General features: G+C 40.0%; 1 protein-coding gene across 5 annotated transcripts in view; it reads right to left on the reverse strand.

The window, feature by feature from the left end:
* UNC80 (unc-80 homolog, NALCN channel complex subunit) overlaps window positions 1-18,968 on the reverse strand; it is a 257,506-nt gene that overhangs the window by 34,465 nt on the left and 204,073 nt on the right. For all 5 annotated transcript variants that reach the window (XM_060193977.1, XM_060193975.1, XM_060193974.1 and 2 more), the window contains 5 exons: window positions 12,994-13,164; window positions 10,452-10,544; window positions 8,427-8,462; window positions 7,746-7,964; window positions 1,644-1,844 (listed from right to left, as the gene is read on the reverse strand). In XM_060193977.1, the coding sequence (XP_060049960.1) occupies window positions 1,644-1,844; window positions 7,746-7,964; window positions 8,427-8,462; window positions 10,452-10,544; window positions 12,994-13,164 (720 nt within the window). The remainder of the gene's footprint in view (window positions 1-1,643; window positions 1,845-7,745; window positions 7,965-8,426; window positions 8,463-10,451; window positions 10,545-12,993; window positions 13,165-18,968) is intronic.

Raw genomic sequence — 18,968 nt, forward strand, 5'->3', positions numbered from 1 at the left:
ATTTATTTATCATTGGATAGAGACAGAGAGAAATTGAGAAGGGAGAGAGAGATAGCGAGACTCCTGCAGCCCTACTTCACCACTCATGAAGCTTTTCCCCTGCAGGTGGGGACCAGAGGCTTGAACCCGGGTCCTTACACACTATAATGTGTGTGTTTAATCAGGTGCACTACAGCCTGGCCCAATGTTTACAATCTTTACAGGAAAAAAAAATTCTGACTCTCTTATAAGGCATATAAACCTTGAGAATTTTCCAAGGTGTAAATGTTGCATTGAGAACACCAAGATAAATAGGTAAATAAATAGTACTTTTCCATACTACTAAAATAATTAATCATGAAAGAACCTATAGGTATTTGTCATCATGGTTAAAAGAATGTAGGAACACCCCATCTATTGTTGGAATAAAATCTTTCAATTTTCCAGTTAATAGATTTATTACTATTATTATTATTGCCTCCAACAGTTATTGCTGGGGCTCGGTGCCTGCATTACAAATCCACTGCTCCTGGAGGACATTTTTCTCCCATTTTGTTGCCCTTGTTGTTATTATTGTTATTGTTGCCACTGATGCTGTTGTTGTCAGATAATACAGAGAGAAATGAAGAGAGGAGGGGGGAAGACAGAGTAGGGGAGAGAAAGATAGACACCTGCAGACCTGCTTCACTGCTTGTGAAGCGACCCTCCTGCAGGTGGGGAGCTGGGGGCTTGAACCGGGATCCTTAATCTGGTCCTTGCACTTTGCACCACGTGTGCTTAACCCGCTGTGCTACCATCCGGAACCCCCCCCCCCCCACCCCATTAATAGATTTAAGAAACTCAGATGGCTGCATTGCTGAGAAGAAAGCTTACTGGTACAGATGCTAACAGGTGAGCAAGATTTGTATTGATTTTGGGTTAGTTTAGAAGGACAGAAAATGCTCTTAATAACTCAGACTTGAAATTTCCAAGTTAGCGGGTTGATTGGCATCTGTCAATTTCATTTTCTGTTCATAATGATGGCCATAGGTTTTCAAACTGGGATCAGATCTCTAGGAAGACAGATTAAGAGGAGTCTGTTCACAGGAAGGTTACCAGTGGGTATTTCAGGCCGCTGAGCAGAGAGCAAGCAGTGATTTATGTCCATTTAGTACTATGTGGAAGAGGTGAGAATGAGGTATTTGATATTAACCTGAAATTATACTTACGGCTGTCTTGCTGAAGATTACAAAGACTGGCATTTCTCTAAACTGGTAACTAAAATGCTACATTAATAAAATATTTTAAAAGATGAAACTATTTTATCTCCTTAGTTGTATTACTTATAAGGAATATGCTGCTTTTTTATTTCAACAGAAATTGAAGGTTATTCATTATTATTTCTTAGATAAGGAACATGATTGCTAAGAAATAAATATACTCTTCAAGACATATATAAGACATATATATATATAGAATTCTGTCCTTTCCTCAAAATATACTCTGTTACTTACACATCCACATACCTGGTTACATATGCATATATACCAACAGAAATATATTAAGTTATTCATTCAATTTCACCTTATTCATTGACCTACCACCTTCAAATTAAGACAAATCCTATAAGATAAATCTTAGTTTTGAAGCTTGTGATAGCAACAGCCGACCAGGAACCTCCTCACCTCAAAGTAGGCATCTTATGTATTTTGTTGAACATTCTATCCAATCTCTTTAAAATGAGGATAAGAGCTGGTCTCACTGCCTCTGCTGTCCAGTCGGTAATGGGTAGCATCTCCATGATGTACCGCCGAAGCCCACGGCTCTCCATTGTCTGGGTGTCATATGGCGCCAACTTCAGGAGAGAGTGTGCAATTTCTGCCAACCTACCAAAAAAAAAATTTTTTTTAAAGACTAAGCTTAGCATGCCACAATGGGAATTTCCCCAAGCAATGTCATGCTAATCACTCTCCACCCAGCCTACCAATTTCTTGAATTGATGACATTCTTCCCAACACCTCTAATCCCTCAGCCTTGTGGAGATCAAACACAAAAGCATAGTAACTGCACAAACTTAGTAAACAGATTCAAAGACAGTGGCAATGCATAAACATGAGTAGCATCTGATTTAAAAACTAAAACTCAGTGGGTCGGGTGGTAGCGCAGCACAAGGACCGGAGTAAGGATTCCGGTTCGAGCCCCTGGCTCCCCACCTGCAGGGGAGTCACTTCACAGGCAGTGAAGCAGGTCTGCAGGTGTCTTTCTCTCCCCCTCTTTGTCTCCCCTCCTCTCTCCATTTTTTCTCTGTCCTATCAAACAACGAACAACATCATCATCAATAACAACAATAATAACCACAACAAGGCTACAACAACAAGGGCAACAAAAGGGGGAAAAGATGGCCTCCAGGAGCAGTGGATTTGTGGTGCAGGCACTGAGCCCAGCAATACCCTGGAGGCAAAAAAAAAAAACAACACCAAAAAAACCATAAAACCCGGAGAGTTTAAGGATAGGTCAAATAGACCTAAAGAACATCATTTTGATGATAAATATAGATATTTGCAACACACTCCAATACACAGAAATATGCAAAGACTTATTTGCATAATACATATTTGCGTAATAAAGAGAACTTAAACATTTTCTTTTTTTTCTTTTTTCTCTTTGCTACCAGAATTGTTGCTGGTGCCTGCATAATGACCTCATTATTACCATTTTTCTTTCATTTATTTATTTATTAATTTTTTAAAAATTATCTTTATTTATTGGATAGAGAGCCAGAAATTGAGAGGGAAGGGGATGATACAGAGGAAGAGAGAGAGAGAGAGAGAAAGAGAGAGAGACCTGCAGCTTTAATCCACCAATTGTGAAGTTTCCCCCTCTGCAGGTGAGGACCTGGGGCTTGAACCTGGGTCCTTGCACATTATAGTGTGTGCACTTAAGCAGGTACACCATCACCCGGCCCCTCTTCCATTTACTTAATTTAATTAATTTACTTTTACCAGGGGACTGATCAGCTCTGGCTTATGGTGGTTCAGAGGGATGCATGTGGTACTTTGGAGCCTCAGGCATGATAGTCTTTTTGCATAACCATTGTGCTATCTACCCCTGCCCTTCCTTTTCCTGTTATTCTGATAGACACAATAAAGAAACACAACCGGACAGATTGAAGGAGGAGGGAAAGATATAGAAAGACCACACTGCTCTATCACTCCACCTCATGAAGCTTCCCTCTTGAAAGTGGGTTCCAAGGATTTGAAGCTGATTCTGAAGGTCATCTGTGTGCTCTACTGGTTATGCCATAGCTTGACCCCTAAAAGCTAAGCTTTAGTGCTGTGTGAGGTGGAGTACACAGGTATTTATTTTTCTTTTTTTGTAATTATCTTTACTTATTTATTGGATAGGACAGTCAGAAATTGAGAGGGTAGGGGGTGATAAAGAGGGAGAGAGACAGAGACACACCTACAGCACTGCTTCACCACTTGCAAAGCTTTCCCCCTGCAGGTGGGGATCGGGGGCTTGAACCTGGGTCCTTGCACATTGTAACATGTGCGCTCAACAAGGTGCGCCACCACCTGGCCCCTTTATTTTTCTTTATTAGTTTCTAGATAGCATTGACGCATGCTTGAGAGTTGTTATCTATTTTATATACATAGAAATAATGCTTGGTTATGAATTATTACTTAGAGATGAATTTTAAGTAATGCCACGGATTACTATCTGACTTAAAAAAAAATTTTGATAGTGTTACATCATGAATCTATTTTGACTATAAATACAGAATACAGGTCCAAAAAGGGAGACAGAGGACCTAGTGGGGGTTGTATTGTTATATGGAAAACTGGGAAATGTTATACATGCACATACTATTGTATTTACTGTCGAATGTAAAACATTAATTCCCCAATAAAGAAATTAAAAAAATCTTGTAAACATTGTGACTGACAGATCCCTCAAGTGAAAAACTGAATCGCAGCCCTTGTCTGGCAAGGTTGTGGACAGGTTTGAAATTATATGAATAAAAATGGTGATGCTCAATGTCAAAAAAAAAAAGTCACCTCCAAGACTATTGCTGGGGCTCGCTACTGGCGCTATGAATCCACAGTTCCCTGAGGCTATTCCCCCCCCCCCGCCCCCTATTTTTTATTCGACAGGACAGAGAGAAATTGAGAGTGGGAGGAGAGATAGAAGGAGAAAGATGTAGACACCTGCAGCTTTGCTTCGCCACTTGTGAAGCTTCTCAGCTGTAAGTGGGGAGCAGGAGCTCAAACCCGGTTCCTTGCTCAGGTCCTTAGGCATAGCACTATGTGTGCTTAGCTGGCTGCACCACTGCCTGACCCCCATGACCTGTTTTTTAATGTAGTCTTTACCTGAGTAATAATTTCTCCTAAAAGATATTCCTCTGGTCTTTTTCCATGAGAACCCAAGAGGTGTTCCCATTTCAAAGAAGAGAGGAACAAGAAGAGTTAGGAGGGAAGGAAAGAGGAGAGGAGGAAGGGCAAGGGAGGGAAAATAATGAGCAGTTACAGACCCATACTGCTGTCCTATTTTTTTTTTAGTTTTTTTTTTAATATTTATTTATTTATTCCCTTTTGTTGCCTTTGTTGTTTTATTGTTGTAGTTGTTGTTGATCTCATTGTTGTTGGACAGAACAGAGAGAAATGGAGAGAGGAGGGGAAGACAAAGAAGGGGAGAGAAAGACACCTGCAGTCCTGTTTCACTGCTTGTGAAGCGACTCCCCTGCAGGTGGGGAGCCGGGGGCTCGAACCAGGATCCTTACACTGGTCCTTGTGCTTAGCGCCACCTGCGCTTAACCCGCTGTGCTACTGCCCGACTCCCAATGCTATCCTGCTATTTTGGCAGTTCTGGGTTGGACAAATGATTGACTCATTATATTTTTTGAAGGCAGAGGCTATCTAAGTAAGAGTATTTACCCTCAGAGCCCTTCAGTCAACCATATATTTTGCTAATGCAGGAGTACGGCATTAGGATCTTATTTTTAAATTTAAAAAAAAATTTTAAATTTGCTTTTTTCCCCTTTTGTTGCCCTTGTTGTTTTTTATTGTTGTTGTAGTTATTATTATTGTAGTTGTTATTTATGTCGTCATTGTTGTATAGGATAAGAGAGAAATGGAGAGAGGAAGGGAAGCCAGAGGGGGAGAGAAAGATAGACACCTTCAGACCTGCTTCACCGCCTGTGAAGCGATTCCCCTGCAGGTGGGGAGCTGGGGGCTTGAACCTGGATCCTGATGCAGATCCTTGTGCTTCGCACCATGTGCGCTTAACCCACTGTGCTACCACCCGACCCCCAGCATTAGGATCTTAATACTCTGCACTTTCTCTCTTCTCTTCCAATGTAAAAACTGAAATTCTCAGTGTGAAATAAGCTCTCTCCACTATGGCACAATAGGGAGTGTGAACACATGTTAAGCTTTGGAGTCAGAATGTAAGCCAATAACTCAGAATGTGAAATTAGCTTGGAGAGAGAAAGAGAGAGAGAGAGAGAGAGAGAGAGACAGAGAGACAGACAGAGAGAGAGCAAGCCTGTATTCTGGTCTTTCATTTTTCTTTTTCCTTTAATTTTCATTATATTTTAATATTTACCTACTTATCTGACTAGGCAGAGAGAGACTGAGTGGGAGGGGAAAGTAGAGGCAGAGAGACAGACAGACACCTGCAGCCCAACTTCACCACTTGTGAAGCTTCCCTGTGGTCTCTTATTTTTCTTCCTTTAGTACTTTCTTAATTTTACCAGAGACCATCATAAGAAAAGCATCAACAATCAGGAAATCATCACTTTTTGACAAGTTACAATGAAATTTATAGATGGTTAGAGTCTAACTCTACCTTAGTTCTAGGTATCCTGAGATGTCCGGGTGCTCATTTACTTATCTATGGGATTTTCCTTTTATAATGCTTACAAATTGCTGCCCATCTGAAGAGAAGATCTTCTGGAACCATGATGGATTTTTTTCATAGTTTTATTGGTGAAGTAATGATTTATAAGACAGATGTTAACACATGGGTGTGGCTTTTTGTTTGTTTGCTTTTGTTTACCTCCCTTTGATAGGTATATGCATACTACTCCCCAACACCAATCCAGGTCCCTTGTCACCATTGTACACTTGCTTTTTTGTTTGTTTGTTTGTTTTTGTTTTTTTGCCTCTAGTGTCAGTGCCTGCACTTTTTTTTTTAATATATTTTTTTCTTCTTTTCATTTGATAGGACAGCGAGAGGTACTTGAGAGGGGAGGGGAGATACAGAGGGAGAGAGAGAGAGAGAGAGAGAGGTGGAGAGATACACCTGCAGGTTTGCTTCACCCACTCATGAAGCATCCCCGATATAGATATGGACCAGGGGCTTGAACCCTGGTCCTTGGGTGTTTCCTTTTGCATAGTACTATGAGCACTCAACCAGTTGTGCTATTGCCCAGACCCCTTCACTTAGTTCCTCCAAGCCCTCTCCTATCCCCCTCTAATCCACAGTCCTCTGCTTTGTTGAATCACACTCCACCCATGCCAAGCTTTATTCCCCTTTTCCTCCCTTGCTTCTTAAGTATCACCTGTGAGACAGCGTCTCAGGCACTCACCTTTCCCCTTGTGGCTTGTCTCACATAAAGTGATTTATTCCTTCAAGTTCCATCCAAACACAAACACAGCCTTTCTTTTTTTTTTTTTTCTTTCATTTTTAAAAAATTATCTTTATTTATTGGATAGAGACAGCCAGAAATTGAGAGGGAAGGGGGAGATAGGAAGAGAGACAGAGAGACACTGGCAGCACTGCTTCATCACTTGTGAAGCTTTCCCCCTGCAGGTGGGGACTGTGGGGGAAGGAAAGAAATTATAATCTGGGGAGTCAGGTGGTAGTGCAGCGGGTTAAGTGCATGTGGCGCAAAGTGCAAGGTCTGGCATAAGGATCCTGGTTCGAGTCACTGGCTTGCACCTGCAGGGGAGTCACTTCATAAGTGGTAAAGCAGGTCTGCAGGTGTCTATCTTTCTTTTCCCCCGTCTTCCCCTCCTCTCTCCATTTCTCTCTGTCCTATCCAACAACGACGACATCAATAACAACTACAACAATAAAACAACAAGGGCAACAAAAGAGAATAAAAAAAAAAGAAATTATAATATAGACAGTATATAGAACTCACAAGAAAGATAATTTCCTCTTTCTTTCTTTCTTTCTTTCTTTCTTTCTTTCTTTCTTTCTTTCTTTCTTTCTTTCTTTCTTTCTTTTTACCTCTAGGGTTATTGCTGGGGCTCAGTGTCTGTACTGCGCATTCACGGCTCCTGGCAGCCATTTTTTTTTTTTCCATTTTAGTGGACAGAGAGATGGGGGAGATAGAGAGGGAGAGAAAAAGACAGAAAACTGCAAACCTGCTTCGCTGTTAGTGAAGTGCCTCCCTGCAAGTTGGGAGCTGGGGCTCGAACCTGGACTCCTACACGAGCCCTTGTGTTTAGAACTATGTGCGTTTAACTGTGGGTGTACCATTGCCTGTGCCCCAAGAAAGGTAATTTTCTAAGAATTCAGGTGATAAAATTTCTTTCACTCTCTTTTATTGAGAAGTAAATATATGGGTGTCCTTTACTATCTTTATAAATATTTGCTCTTGTCCACGCTGAGATCTTTTCTGATGAATTTAGCATAGATTTCCCCAAAGGGTCCTTTAAATTATGCCTCCTAGTCACAGAAAACAAATCATTCAAAGTATATGAAATCTCTATCCTGGAGGTGGGGGACCCCACACCTAGATGTGACATTCAAATTGCAGTCATAGTCGGGGCAAGTACCTCATGTGTGATTTCACGTCCAGCAACTCCAGGGCGGTCACCCGAGGCTCCCCAGCCAGGTTTTGCAAGATCTTCAACCTTGGTCCACAGTGCTTGTAGAATTCAGTGCAGATGTTCAGTAGGGACTCCCGGGGCCTTCTGAACTCCTCCCGGGCAATCCGTTCATCCAGTTCTTCTCTGGGAAGGCCTTGTCCTTCCTCTAGTAAGTGAAGGTTTTCCCTGGGGGATTATGAAAGATTAACTGGGGTTCAAAAAGGTATGTGAGTAGCTACAGCTAGAAGAGGATCTCACACTGAAGAGAAATACTAAACCCCTCATATTGTATAAGGGCTAATGGTCAGTAGTGGATGGGGGCCTAGGAGACCCTTGTGTGATGGATAAAGAAAATTCATCATCTAAGAACGGGTTTTCAGTCATGAATTTAATATAGTGTAAAAACACACGGATTTTCAGGGACACACACCTGACATTTATATAACAGCAGTCCGCAAGATTACTTCAAGTTTGAAAAAAGAAACGGTATTATCCTAGAATTAACAATCATTTTAAATTTTAGCAGCTTACATTAAGTAAGCACTTACTGAGGATTTATTCTGAAATGGGCTTATTCATTACATAAACTCATAGAAGGCACTTTACAAGATATTAGAATTTTCATGATCAGGGTTTATCTTTATGTACCTGATAAAGTGTAACTTAGCACCTTGTTCCTGGTACCTGTAAGAGAGAAAAAAATATCTGTAAGCACTCAGACAGAGAATAGTGTCACAGGTGGAACTTCCTAAATATTGTATTGTCAGAGAAGTCATGACATGTTTTTGAATAGAAAGACAGAAAAATATATCATGACTTTTCTGACAACCCAATATTTCTTTCTTTTTTTTTTTTTTTTAAAGATTTTATTTATTTATTAATGAGAAACATAGGAGGAGAGAGAAAGAGCCAGACATCACTCTGGTACATGTGCTGCCGGGGATTGAATTAAGGACCTCATGCTTGAAAGTCTGATGCTTTATCCACTGCGCCACCTCCCGGACCACCCAATATTTCTTTCTTATGAAAAGTTCTTAAAGCTACGATAAACTCATAAATAAACTCATAAATACATACATAGTATGGCTGAAATGTAAAATCTATATTTCTCACTCAGCTGCCTCATATGCTGCAACATTAGCCGTTATGAAGATTCTTTCATTCCTGGGTAATTTGTTTTATTCTAAATATAAATAACTATATAATGAACATAGAGTTATCTTTACATCAGTAAAGATACACACCTAAAATGTTTCAGAGAGTGGAAAATTGTTTAGTTTCTCCATGAGCTTTCCCTGCAAAAAATTGCTCCATATTGAGGAAGCAGATTTTTTTTTTTTTTTGCCTTATCTTAAATCCTCCTTGGAAGGAGAGGCTAATTAAACTCTGTGTCTGTTGGAGTTTTTAGAAGTTAGCCCAGACAAAATGAAGCAGTTGTAGTATTACTAGGGAGTCAGGTGGTAGTGCAGCAGGTTAAGCGCACATGGCATGAAGCGCGAGGACCAGCGTTGCGGGTTCGAGCCCCCAGCTCGAACAGTGACTTCCTACATATTTTTCTATTGAGTCGAACTGGTCACAGACCTCCACATACTGACAAGATGGGATTCCTAGGAGTCCGGGTGATAGATAGCACAGGTGGCGCAAAGCACAAGGGCCGGCGTAAGAATCTCGGTTCGAACCCCTGGCTCCCCACCTGCATGGAAGTCACTTCACAAGCGGTGGAGCAGGTCTGCAGGTGTCTATCTTTCTCTCCCCCTCTCTGTCTTCCCCTCCTCTCTCCATTTCTCTCTGTCCTATCCAACAACAAGGACATCAATAACAAGAACAGTAATAACTACAACAATAAAAAAACAAGGGTAACAAAAGGGAATAAATAAATAAATATTAAAAATATTTTAAAAAAAGAATATACTTTAGCAACCATGAGCGTATCATTTAAGAACCTAAGTCCAAGTTTGAATGAAATGTCTGTAGAACATCTGCCCAGATGAACAAAGTTGCCTCTACACAGTATCTCTGGAAAGAGAAACCGCCTCCTGATTGCTGTTGTTGCCTTTTTTTTTTTTTTTTTTTTGCAGATAAGTGAAACAACACTGGAGTAGTTCCAAAACTACTCAGGAGGCACAGAGCATCTTGCATGTTCACACAAACACATGGCTACTCATGCCAGTTTATGAACTTGGCTTCACTTACTCTGACTATCTTAAAAGAAAGAGGTCTTAGCATTTTCTTCTATCACTAAACTCTCACCTTCTTTTATTTTCCTTGGAGATTTTGATAGTAAATATTCACTACTTTTAGATTCCTTTTCTTCTTCTTTTTTAAAAATATTTATTTATTTATTTATTCCCTCTTGTTGCCCTTGTTATTTTATTGTTGTAGTTGTTATTGATGTCGTCGTTGTTGGATAGGACAGAGAAATGGAGAGAGGAGGGGAAGACAGAAAGGGGGAGAGATAGACACCTGCAGACCTGCTTCACCACTTATGAAGTGACTCCTCTGCAGGTGGGGAGCCGGGAACTCCAACCGGGATCCTTACGCAGGTCCTTGCGCTTTGCGCCATGTGCACTTAACCTGCTGCGCTACCGCCTGATTCCCAATTCCTTTTATTCTTAACAGTGACACTCAGGTGGTATGAAATTGAGAGATCACAGAAGAGGGGCAGTGCATTACCTGGTGTTGACCCCAGATGACATGGTGTGATTGGCCGTAGTTGTCCCTTTGTGACCCTGGTCACACCTGCTCATCTGTGGGGCAGTCATGGGCCTGAAACAACATGACAATAATTGCCTCAACACAACAACACAGAAATAGAAATATTTATGAAATTCTCCAGCTACTGAAGCTCACATGAGTTTTATTTATTTTTCTATTTTTTAAATAAAAAAATGTATTATCTTTATTTACTGGATAGACAGCCAGAAATAGAGAAGGAAGGGGGCAATAGAAAGGGAGATAGACAGAGAGACACTTGCAACACTGCTTCAGCACTCACAAAGCTTTCTCCCTGCAGGTGGGGGCCGGGGGCTCGCACTGGGGTCCTTATGCATTGCAACATGTGTGCTCAACCACATGCACCACCACCTGGCCCCCTCACATAAGTGTTAGAATCTTAAAAAGACAGACTGTTTACCTTTGGGATATTTTGTCCCAATCTAGTTTTTTCTCTCCTGAAAGGGAGTTTTACAGGGACATTGATGCTTAAGGTATGTAAGATTACCGTGGTTCAAGTTCTTCTACTTCTTGTCTCTTAATATTAAACTCTGGCCCTTTAAACCAGACATTTATGAAATCAGACTTCTAAGTCTGTAATGTACAAGTGAAAGCTCAGAGTTCATTTTTCACTTCTACTAGTACCAGGGAGTTAACCATTCTAGAGAATAAGTAAAATGTGAGAGAATACGAACTATTTTGGCTATCTATCCTACAACCACTCGATTTTCTATTAAAGAACGAAAGATTTTTTTTTTTTTTGGTCAAAATTATATCTAAGGCTAACCAAGGGAAATGAATATATTAGTATCTATTGTCAGTCAATGATTTAGTCAATGATTTCAAACAGATTTCAATCATGTCATCATAGATCTTCAGGGTTCATTTTAGATATTAGGCAAACGATGTCACTGAGACATAGAGAGGAATCTGCAGGTTTTCAAAGCGACAGCTTGTATAAACTCTTTTAAGGCTTACTTACATGGTGCTCATTTTCTCTATGTTGGATTATGATGGGGTCCTACATTCTTCACAATTGCCAAATCTCTTCCTGTGTTTTCTTAGAATTTAAAGTTGGCCCTAAGATTATCACTCACTATTGTTTCTCTGGTGATTATGTTTACATTATATGACAATAGGGAGGTTAGCTATTGAATCTTATCCCACAGAAAATCTGTTAGTTCTGGCATTGAAATACAATTTTGCAGTTTATGGTTATTATGTAGTATCTGAAATTACAGTAAAAATACTCTTCCTAAAATCAAGGGAAAAAAATGTAAAAGGATGCTCTACTGGAATTTCAGACATTTCAAGTTTCACAAAATAAGATGAGTTAACAAAAATGTAGATCATATTTTCATATCCACTAAAGTGGCCCTTTTGCAAGAGATTCACCAGTGGGTTAAAACTGTCACAGAGGGAGTCAGGCAGGAGTGCAGCAGGTTAAGCACACATGGCACAAAGTACAAGGATCTGCATAAGGATCCTGGTTCGAGACCCTGGCTTCCCACCTACAGGGGAATCACTTCACAGGCGGTGAAGCAGGTCTGCAGGTGTCTATCTTTCTCTCCCCCTCTCTGTCTTCCCCTCCTCTCTCAATTTCTCTCTGTCCTATCTAACAATGATGACATCAATAAAACAATAACTACAACAACAACAACAAGGGCAAACAACAAAAGGGAAAATTAGGAAAAAAAAACTGTTACAGAAGCTCGGAAAGCCATATGTCAAGTAGGAGTAGTAGGAATAGGAGTAGGAGTAGGAGTGTTACTGTTTCTGTTATTCAGAAAACTTGGCACTTGTTATCCAAAACCATTTCAGAAATGTTTCCATAACTTCCTGAATATTCTCAGTTTTAAGCCCACAATGTGCTGAGTTTGCATTGTGTGACCACTGCTGCTTTCTGCTAGCCCAAAGACTGGGCTTTAGGGTTGATTATCATATTATTATTATTATTATCATTATTAATTACCACCAGTGTTAACACTGGGGGTGGGTGCTGGCACTATAAATCTGATGCTCCCGGCAGCTGTTTTTTCCTTTTAACCCCTCCCCTATTTTCTACTGTTATTTGGTAGAACAGAAATAAATTGAGAGAGGAGGAGGTGGTAGAGAAAGAGAGACACCTGCCGGCCTGCTACACTGCTTGTGAAGCATCCCCCAGCAGCGGGGAGCAAGGCTCCAAACCAGGCCCTTAGGCATGGTGATATGTGGGCTTAACTGGGTGCATCACCACCCAGCCACTGGTTTTAGGGTTTTTAAAAAAAATTATTTATTTATTAATGAGAGGGATAGGAGGAGAGAGAGAAAGAACCAGACATCACTCCAGTACATGTGCTGTCGGGGATTGAACTCAGGACCTCATGCTTGAGAGTCTAACGCTTTATCCACTGCACCACCTCCTGGACCACAGTTTTAGGGTTTTTAAGGTAACAACTTAGATATATTTTCTTACCATTCCAGGACAGGTATAAAGTATGGATGTGTCTGCTAATGGGATTACCTGGTGAGCACCTCCACACTGTATAAAAGGGCCTGTAGTGAAGTCGCAAGGGCGGCCGTGGCTGCAATTTCCTCCCTGGCAGCAGGTACAGTCTCTAGTTGTGATGTCTGCCTCTTGAGCTTTTGCAGGTAACATGGGACTAAAGCTTCCAGGACCATCAGCATCTGAAGACTTGAACCAAAAGGAAGGCCAGCGGAGTCATATTTTACAATCTGCTTTTGTAGGATAAGTTTTAGGGGAGCAAAAAGAATCTGTCACCTTATAAAGTACAAGGAAAAGTTTCATGGGAAATGACCTAGAGGTAGAAGGGATATTGCCTATGATACAGACTCCTTCCAGGAAGGGTCTGGTCTGTGGAGAAGGAAGAACTGGCCTTTCTTTCTCCTCTCCTCTCCTCTCCTCTCCTCTCCTCTCCTCTCCTCTCCTCTCCTCTCCTCTCCTCTCTTCTCTATTTTCTTTCTTTCTTTCTTTCTCTCTCTCTCTTTCTTTGAATCTGCTTTTTAACTGATCCTCCTCTTCTTTCTGAAAAAGATGGGACATGTGTAACATTTAAAAAATATATTTATTTAAAAAAAGATGATGTGAATTATAAATATATATGTATGTATATTTATTTTGATAGGACAGAGTGTAATTAAGAAGGGAAAGGGAGACAGTGAGAGAGAGAGACACCTGGGGCCACTTCATCACTGCTTATGAAACATCCCCCTGCAAGTGGGGACTCTTCCTGATCTAACTTGTGTCACTTTAGCTGACCTTTTTTTTTTTTTTTTTTTTTTTTTTGCCTCCAAGGTTATTGCCAGGGCTCAATGACTGCACCACGAATCCACTGCTCCTGGAGATAATTTTTTCCCCTTTTAGTTGCCTTTGTTTTATCATTGTTGTTGTTATTATTATTGTTGTTGTTGATGTAGTTGAATAAGACAGAGAGAATTCGAGAGAGGAGGGGAGACAGAGAGGGGGAGAGAAAGAAAGACACCTGCAGACCTGCTTCACCTCCTGTGAAGCGACTCCCCTGCAGGTGGGGAGCCGGAGGCTCAAACCCGGATCCCTATGATGGTCCTTGCGCTTCGTGCCACGTGCACTTAACCCGCTGCGCTACCATCCGACTCCCTAGCTGAAATTTCTTATTTCTCCTCGAAGTTCTCTACATTGGAAAGTTATTTACTGCAGTTTGTGCCTGCAATCATGCGAGTAAGTGATTCTGGATCTCTGGGTCTCTGCTCTGTGCATGGGCAGTATGCATAGTAGTAGTCATCTTCTCTTTGTCTTTTCTCTTAATGTTCTGCTTCATGCTTGTTATTTGACCAGCCTTGAGGAATGAAGAAAACTACTGGGTGCTTTCCTTTTATTTCTACTGTATCATATTTAGGAGGATGGAGAAATAACTTCTTTAAAGAGATGATGAATTTTTAGTCCTTCCTTCACCCAAGTCAAGAGTAATGAAAGTTGTTGCAAAATTAACTAGCACTAAGTACTTAGTTGGGCACTTTACCAAGTCCCAGCTTTGGGAAACATGCAAACTACTGGTAAGTATTGGTTCTTATAGAAAAGGTTCAGAGAATGACAGTAGCCCATAGAAACAGCTACTGCAGGAGTCCAGCGGTAGCACAGTGGGTTAAGTGCATGTTATGCAAAGCGTAAGGACTGGAGTAAGGATCCAGGTTTAAGCCCCTGGCTTCCCACTTGCAGGGGAGTCACTTCACAGGTGGTGAAGCAGGTCTGCAGGTGTTTACCTTTCTCTCCCCCACTCTGTCTTCCCCTCCTCTCTCCATTTCCCTCTGTCCTATCCAACAATGATGACAACAATAATAACTACAACAATAAAACAAGGGCAACAAAAGAAACAGCTACTGTGAGGCAAAGCTGCTGCTAGGACGAGTAAGTACCATTACCGGGTAAAGCTCACACTTGATTTAGAATTTGGGTATGGAAAATATCACTTTACAGGAGAAGTGGAAAATAAGGAGTTACTATGCATGAGTGGATTTGTTCTTTCTCAATTGTAAATGCACAACAAAAGCATTAATTAATTGTTGGGAGATTGTCTCCCTTCCTTCCTTCCTTCCTTCCTTCCTTCCTTCCACCAGAGCACTGCTCAGCACTGGTTTATGGTAGTGCCAGGTATTTTAAATCTGGGACCTTGGAGCCTCAGAAATGTGAATCTCTGCATAACCATTATGCTATCTATCCCCGGGAGATTTTCTTAATTGAATTTAAATGTCCAAGTTGCAGTTTCTAGAAGAACAAGTATTGTGCTATCCTGGAGAAACTGAAAAGAAGACTTTCTTTGATCCATTCTCTTTTCCTATAGATACAACTGAATTTCTTTTGTGATCCTTCTCAATGCTGATTACTGGTTTCTAGTAATATGATTTTGCTTGGAATAAGTGCTCTAGAATAAAGAAGTAATTTTTCCAGTTTGGAACTAGAACTATGAAACTTTGTGGCATTTTAAGGGAGACAAGTGATGGGGGAAGTGGTTCATCAGATAAAGCACAGAACTTGCATGCATGAGGCCATAGGTTTGATCCCCAGCACTGCACATTCCAAAATGATGCTCTGGTTTCTCTCTCTATCTATAAATAGACACATAATCCATTTTTTAAAAAGATTTTTTTCCTATTTATTTATTTATTTGACAGGACAGAGAGAAATTGATGGGGAGTAGAGATAAGAGGAGTAGAGACAGACACCTGCAGCACTGTTTCCCTGCTAGTGAACCCGATCCCCTACAGGTGGGCCTGGGGGTTTGAACTTTGGACCTTGCACATTGTAACATGTGCAGTCAGCCAGGTGTGTCACCACCCAGCTGAAAAATATGTATTAATTAATTAACTAATTAATAAAAAAAAAAAGAGTGTGAGAGAACCAGAACATCACTGGCACATGCAAGGCTAGGGATTGATCTCAGGACATCATGTTTGACCGACTGTCCAAAGCTTTGACCTCCCAGGCTGCAACAAATGTATTTTTTTTTTAAGTGAGGCAAGAAATTCCACTTTCTACATCTCATCTCTAGTCTTACGAGAGAGACCTGTCAAAAAAATTAAAAATAATTGGAGATACTAAGGTTGCCAGGTACCCTGTGGAGATGCCAGGAGAAAAGGAGTCTTTCAATTTAACTTGGTATTATGTAGCACTTTTTCTTCTTCTGCAGACCTTTGCCAGTTTTTAAGTTGTTTGCAACCAAGGAGCAAAGGAGGAAAGCAGAATTCTCAGCAACCTTATAAAGATAAGAAAATATATGTTGGAATTCAGGGTTATCCAAGGAGAAGTTAGGTCCTAGGAAAATGAAAAATAGAGGACAGTCCCTGCAAATACTGAAACCAGCTTGAAATCCAGTGAATCACATAATGAATTAAGATGGTATAGAATATACCATCTTAATTCATTATGTGATTTGTTCTAGGCTGGGGGTATGGATCAACCTGCCAATACACATGTCTAATGGAAAAGCAATTACAGAAGCTAGAACCCCTACTTCCTGTGCCCCCCAAACAATCTTGATCCATACTTCCAGTGGGGGAGAAGTGATAGGAGGAAGAAAATATGGTTTTGTCGATATTTTCAATTTTTTTATCTTATAAGTTAATAAAATAAAACAAAATAAAATAAAATAAAATAGGGCTCTGAACTCCAGTTCCATCATCACCCAGAGAGGGAGAGAGGAGGAAATGGAGAGGGAAATATGGAGGTAGTAATGTTGTCATGAGTGGCTTGGAGGGGAAGAGAGAATTGGATCAAGAAGAAAAAGGGGGCAATTATGTCTAAATGTAGACAGATAGTTGTAGAGATGATGGTTGGCCCATGTCTACAACCTTAGGGAAACTGCGGTGGCTTGCAGTGGGAAGGCTGGAGATTCAGAACCCTGGTGGTGGGAATGGAGTGGATTTATATCCCTGTTGACATGTAATTTTGTAAATCAATATTAAATAACTAATAAAATTTTTAAAAGATGGTATGTTCTATTCTAAATACCTGTCAAACAATAAAAGTAAATTCTACTTAAAAGAAGATAATGGCAAGATTGTCAAACTCGGGAGTTGGGTGGTAGTGCAGTGGGTTAAGTTTAGGTGGCACAAAGCACAAGCACCAGCAGAAGGATCCTGGTTCGAGCCCCCGGCTCCCCATCTACAGGAGAGTCGCTTCACAAGTGGTGAAGCAGGTCTACAGGTGTCTATTTTTCTCTCCCCCTCTCTATCTTCCCTTCCTCTCTCCATTTCTCTCTGTCCTATCCAACAACATCAAATTCAGTAACAACAATAATAACTACAATGATAAGGCAACAAAAGGGAATAAATAAATATTAAAAAATTATTATAAAAAAAGATTTTCAAACTCTACCTATTTTGACCTTCATAGACACTATGATTTATTCAATGTTTATCAGTATTGTCAGAACCAAATGATCTAATTCCAAGGAAAATAGCAGACAATAAAATGAGGCACAAGCTATGCAAATGATTAAGTTATGAAAGACTTTTCAAAAAGTGATTAAAATATTGAATAAAAATAATTAACAGAATATAGGATCTCATCAAAACTTAAAAGCCTATAGAAGAACAAGTAGAATTTCTAGAATTTTGAATTAAAAGAAAACCCTCAAGAGACATGCAAAGAATGACTGAAAGTAACATACATATGTATGCAAATGAAATTCTAAAAGCAAAAGAAAGAGAAAATGGGATGAAATAGTATTTGAAGTTACCAGTTAAATTTCTTTAATTTTTTTGAAAGTTATTAACTTTCATATTCAAGAAGCTGCCTATACCCAAGGAGGTATAGATACAAAGAAAATCACACCAAAGCACTTCAAATATGGCTGAAAACCCTAGGCAAAGAGAAAGATCTTCAAAACAACCAGAGAGAAGAACATAAAATTCAAATGAGTCATAAGACTTAATGGTGATTTCTCCACAGAATGAATGTGTTCATTCCATGACAACCGAATATCTACATTAATATATATATATATATGTATGTATGTATCTTTTTTTGATAGAGGCAGAGAGAAATAGAGAGGGAGAGAATACAGAGCAAGAAACAGACACATTTGTAGCACTGCTCCATCACTTTTGCAGTTTCACCTCTGCAGGTGCGGAATATGGGCTAGACCAAGCGGCCTAAACCTAGATCTTCGTGCATGGCCATGTGTTCTGTTAGCTGCATCACCACTAGCTCCTACATTTCTTGTTTTTCCTTTTTTTTTTTTCTCTCAGAAATAAGAAAATGTAGTGACAAAAGCTATGAGATGTCAAAGGGTGACTGCTTCTCCCAAAGTACAAAAAAGACTCTAAGAATTTAAAAGTGAGAGAAAATAATAGGAAAACTGAAAGTTCCAAGTTTGAGTCATATTAATGGTTACTGTTATATCTCCCATATTATATCATGCTGGACTCTGGATGATAAAGATATACCAGTGAAATAGTAGCATGTCGTTTGGTGATTTTTTTTATGGGTTAGGTATTATAAGGGAAAGTCAAAATCAATGAAGCGCAGATGTTTAATGTTGATATGACTGTGGAAAAGGCTGCAAGTTTGCTTAAGCCAGAATTATGAGAAATTTTAAAGTAATACAGCTCTATTAATTTGAAGAATATATACTACATAACAAGCTGCTATCTGTGATTTATTCAAATTATTATCTTTGTCATAAGAAAACCCATTTTAGTAGGGGACAAGACTGATTTTCATTGTATATGTATCAAACTAGAGTCATCATTCTGGAATTGGGATGACATTCTATGTGCTCTTTTGGAATCTTCCATTTGCTAAGATTTCAGGCAAGGTTTATATTCTTGCTCTTGATATGACAGGGTTCTTGCTCTTTTAAAGGCATTTTCTTGAAATTGAAAAGGGAGAGATAGAAAGACACCTGCAAACCTGCTTCACCACTCATGAAGCTTTCTTTCCTCTTATAGGTGAGGACCAGGGGTTTGAACCTGGGTCTTTGTGCACTGTAATGTGTACAC

Source organism: Erinaceus europaeus, chromosome 7 (genome assembly GCF_950295315.1).
Source record: "Erinaceus europaeus chromosome 7, mEriEur2.1, whole genome shotgun sequence".
NCBI lineage: Eukaryota > Metazoa > Chordata > Mammalia > Eulipotyphla > Erinaceidae > Erinaceus > Erinaceus europaeus.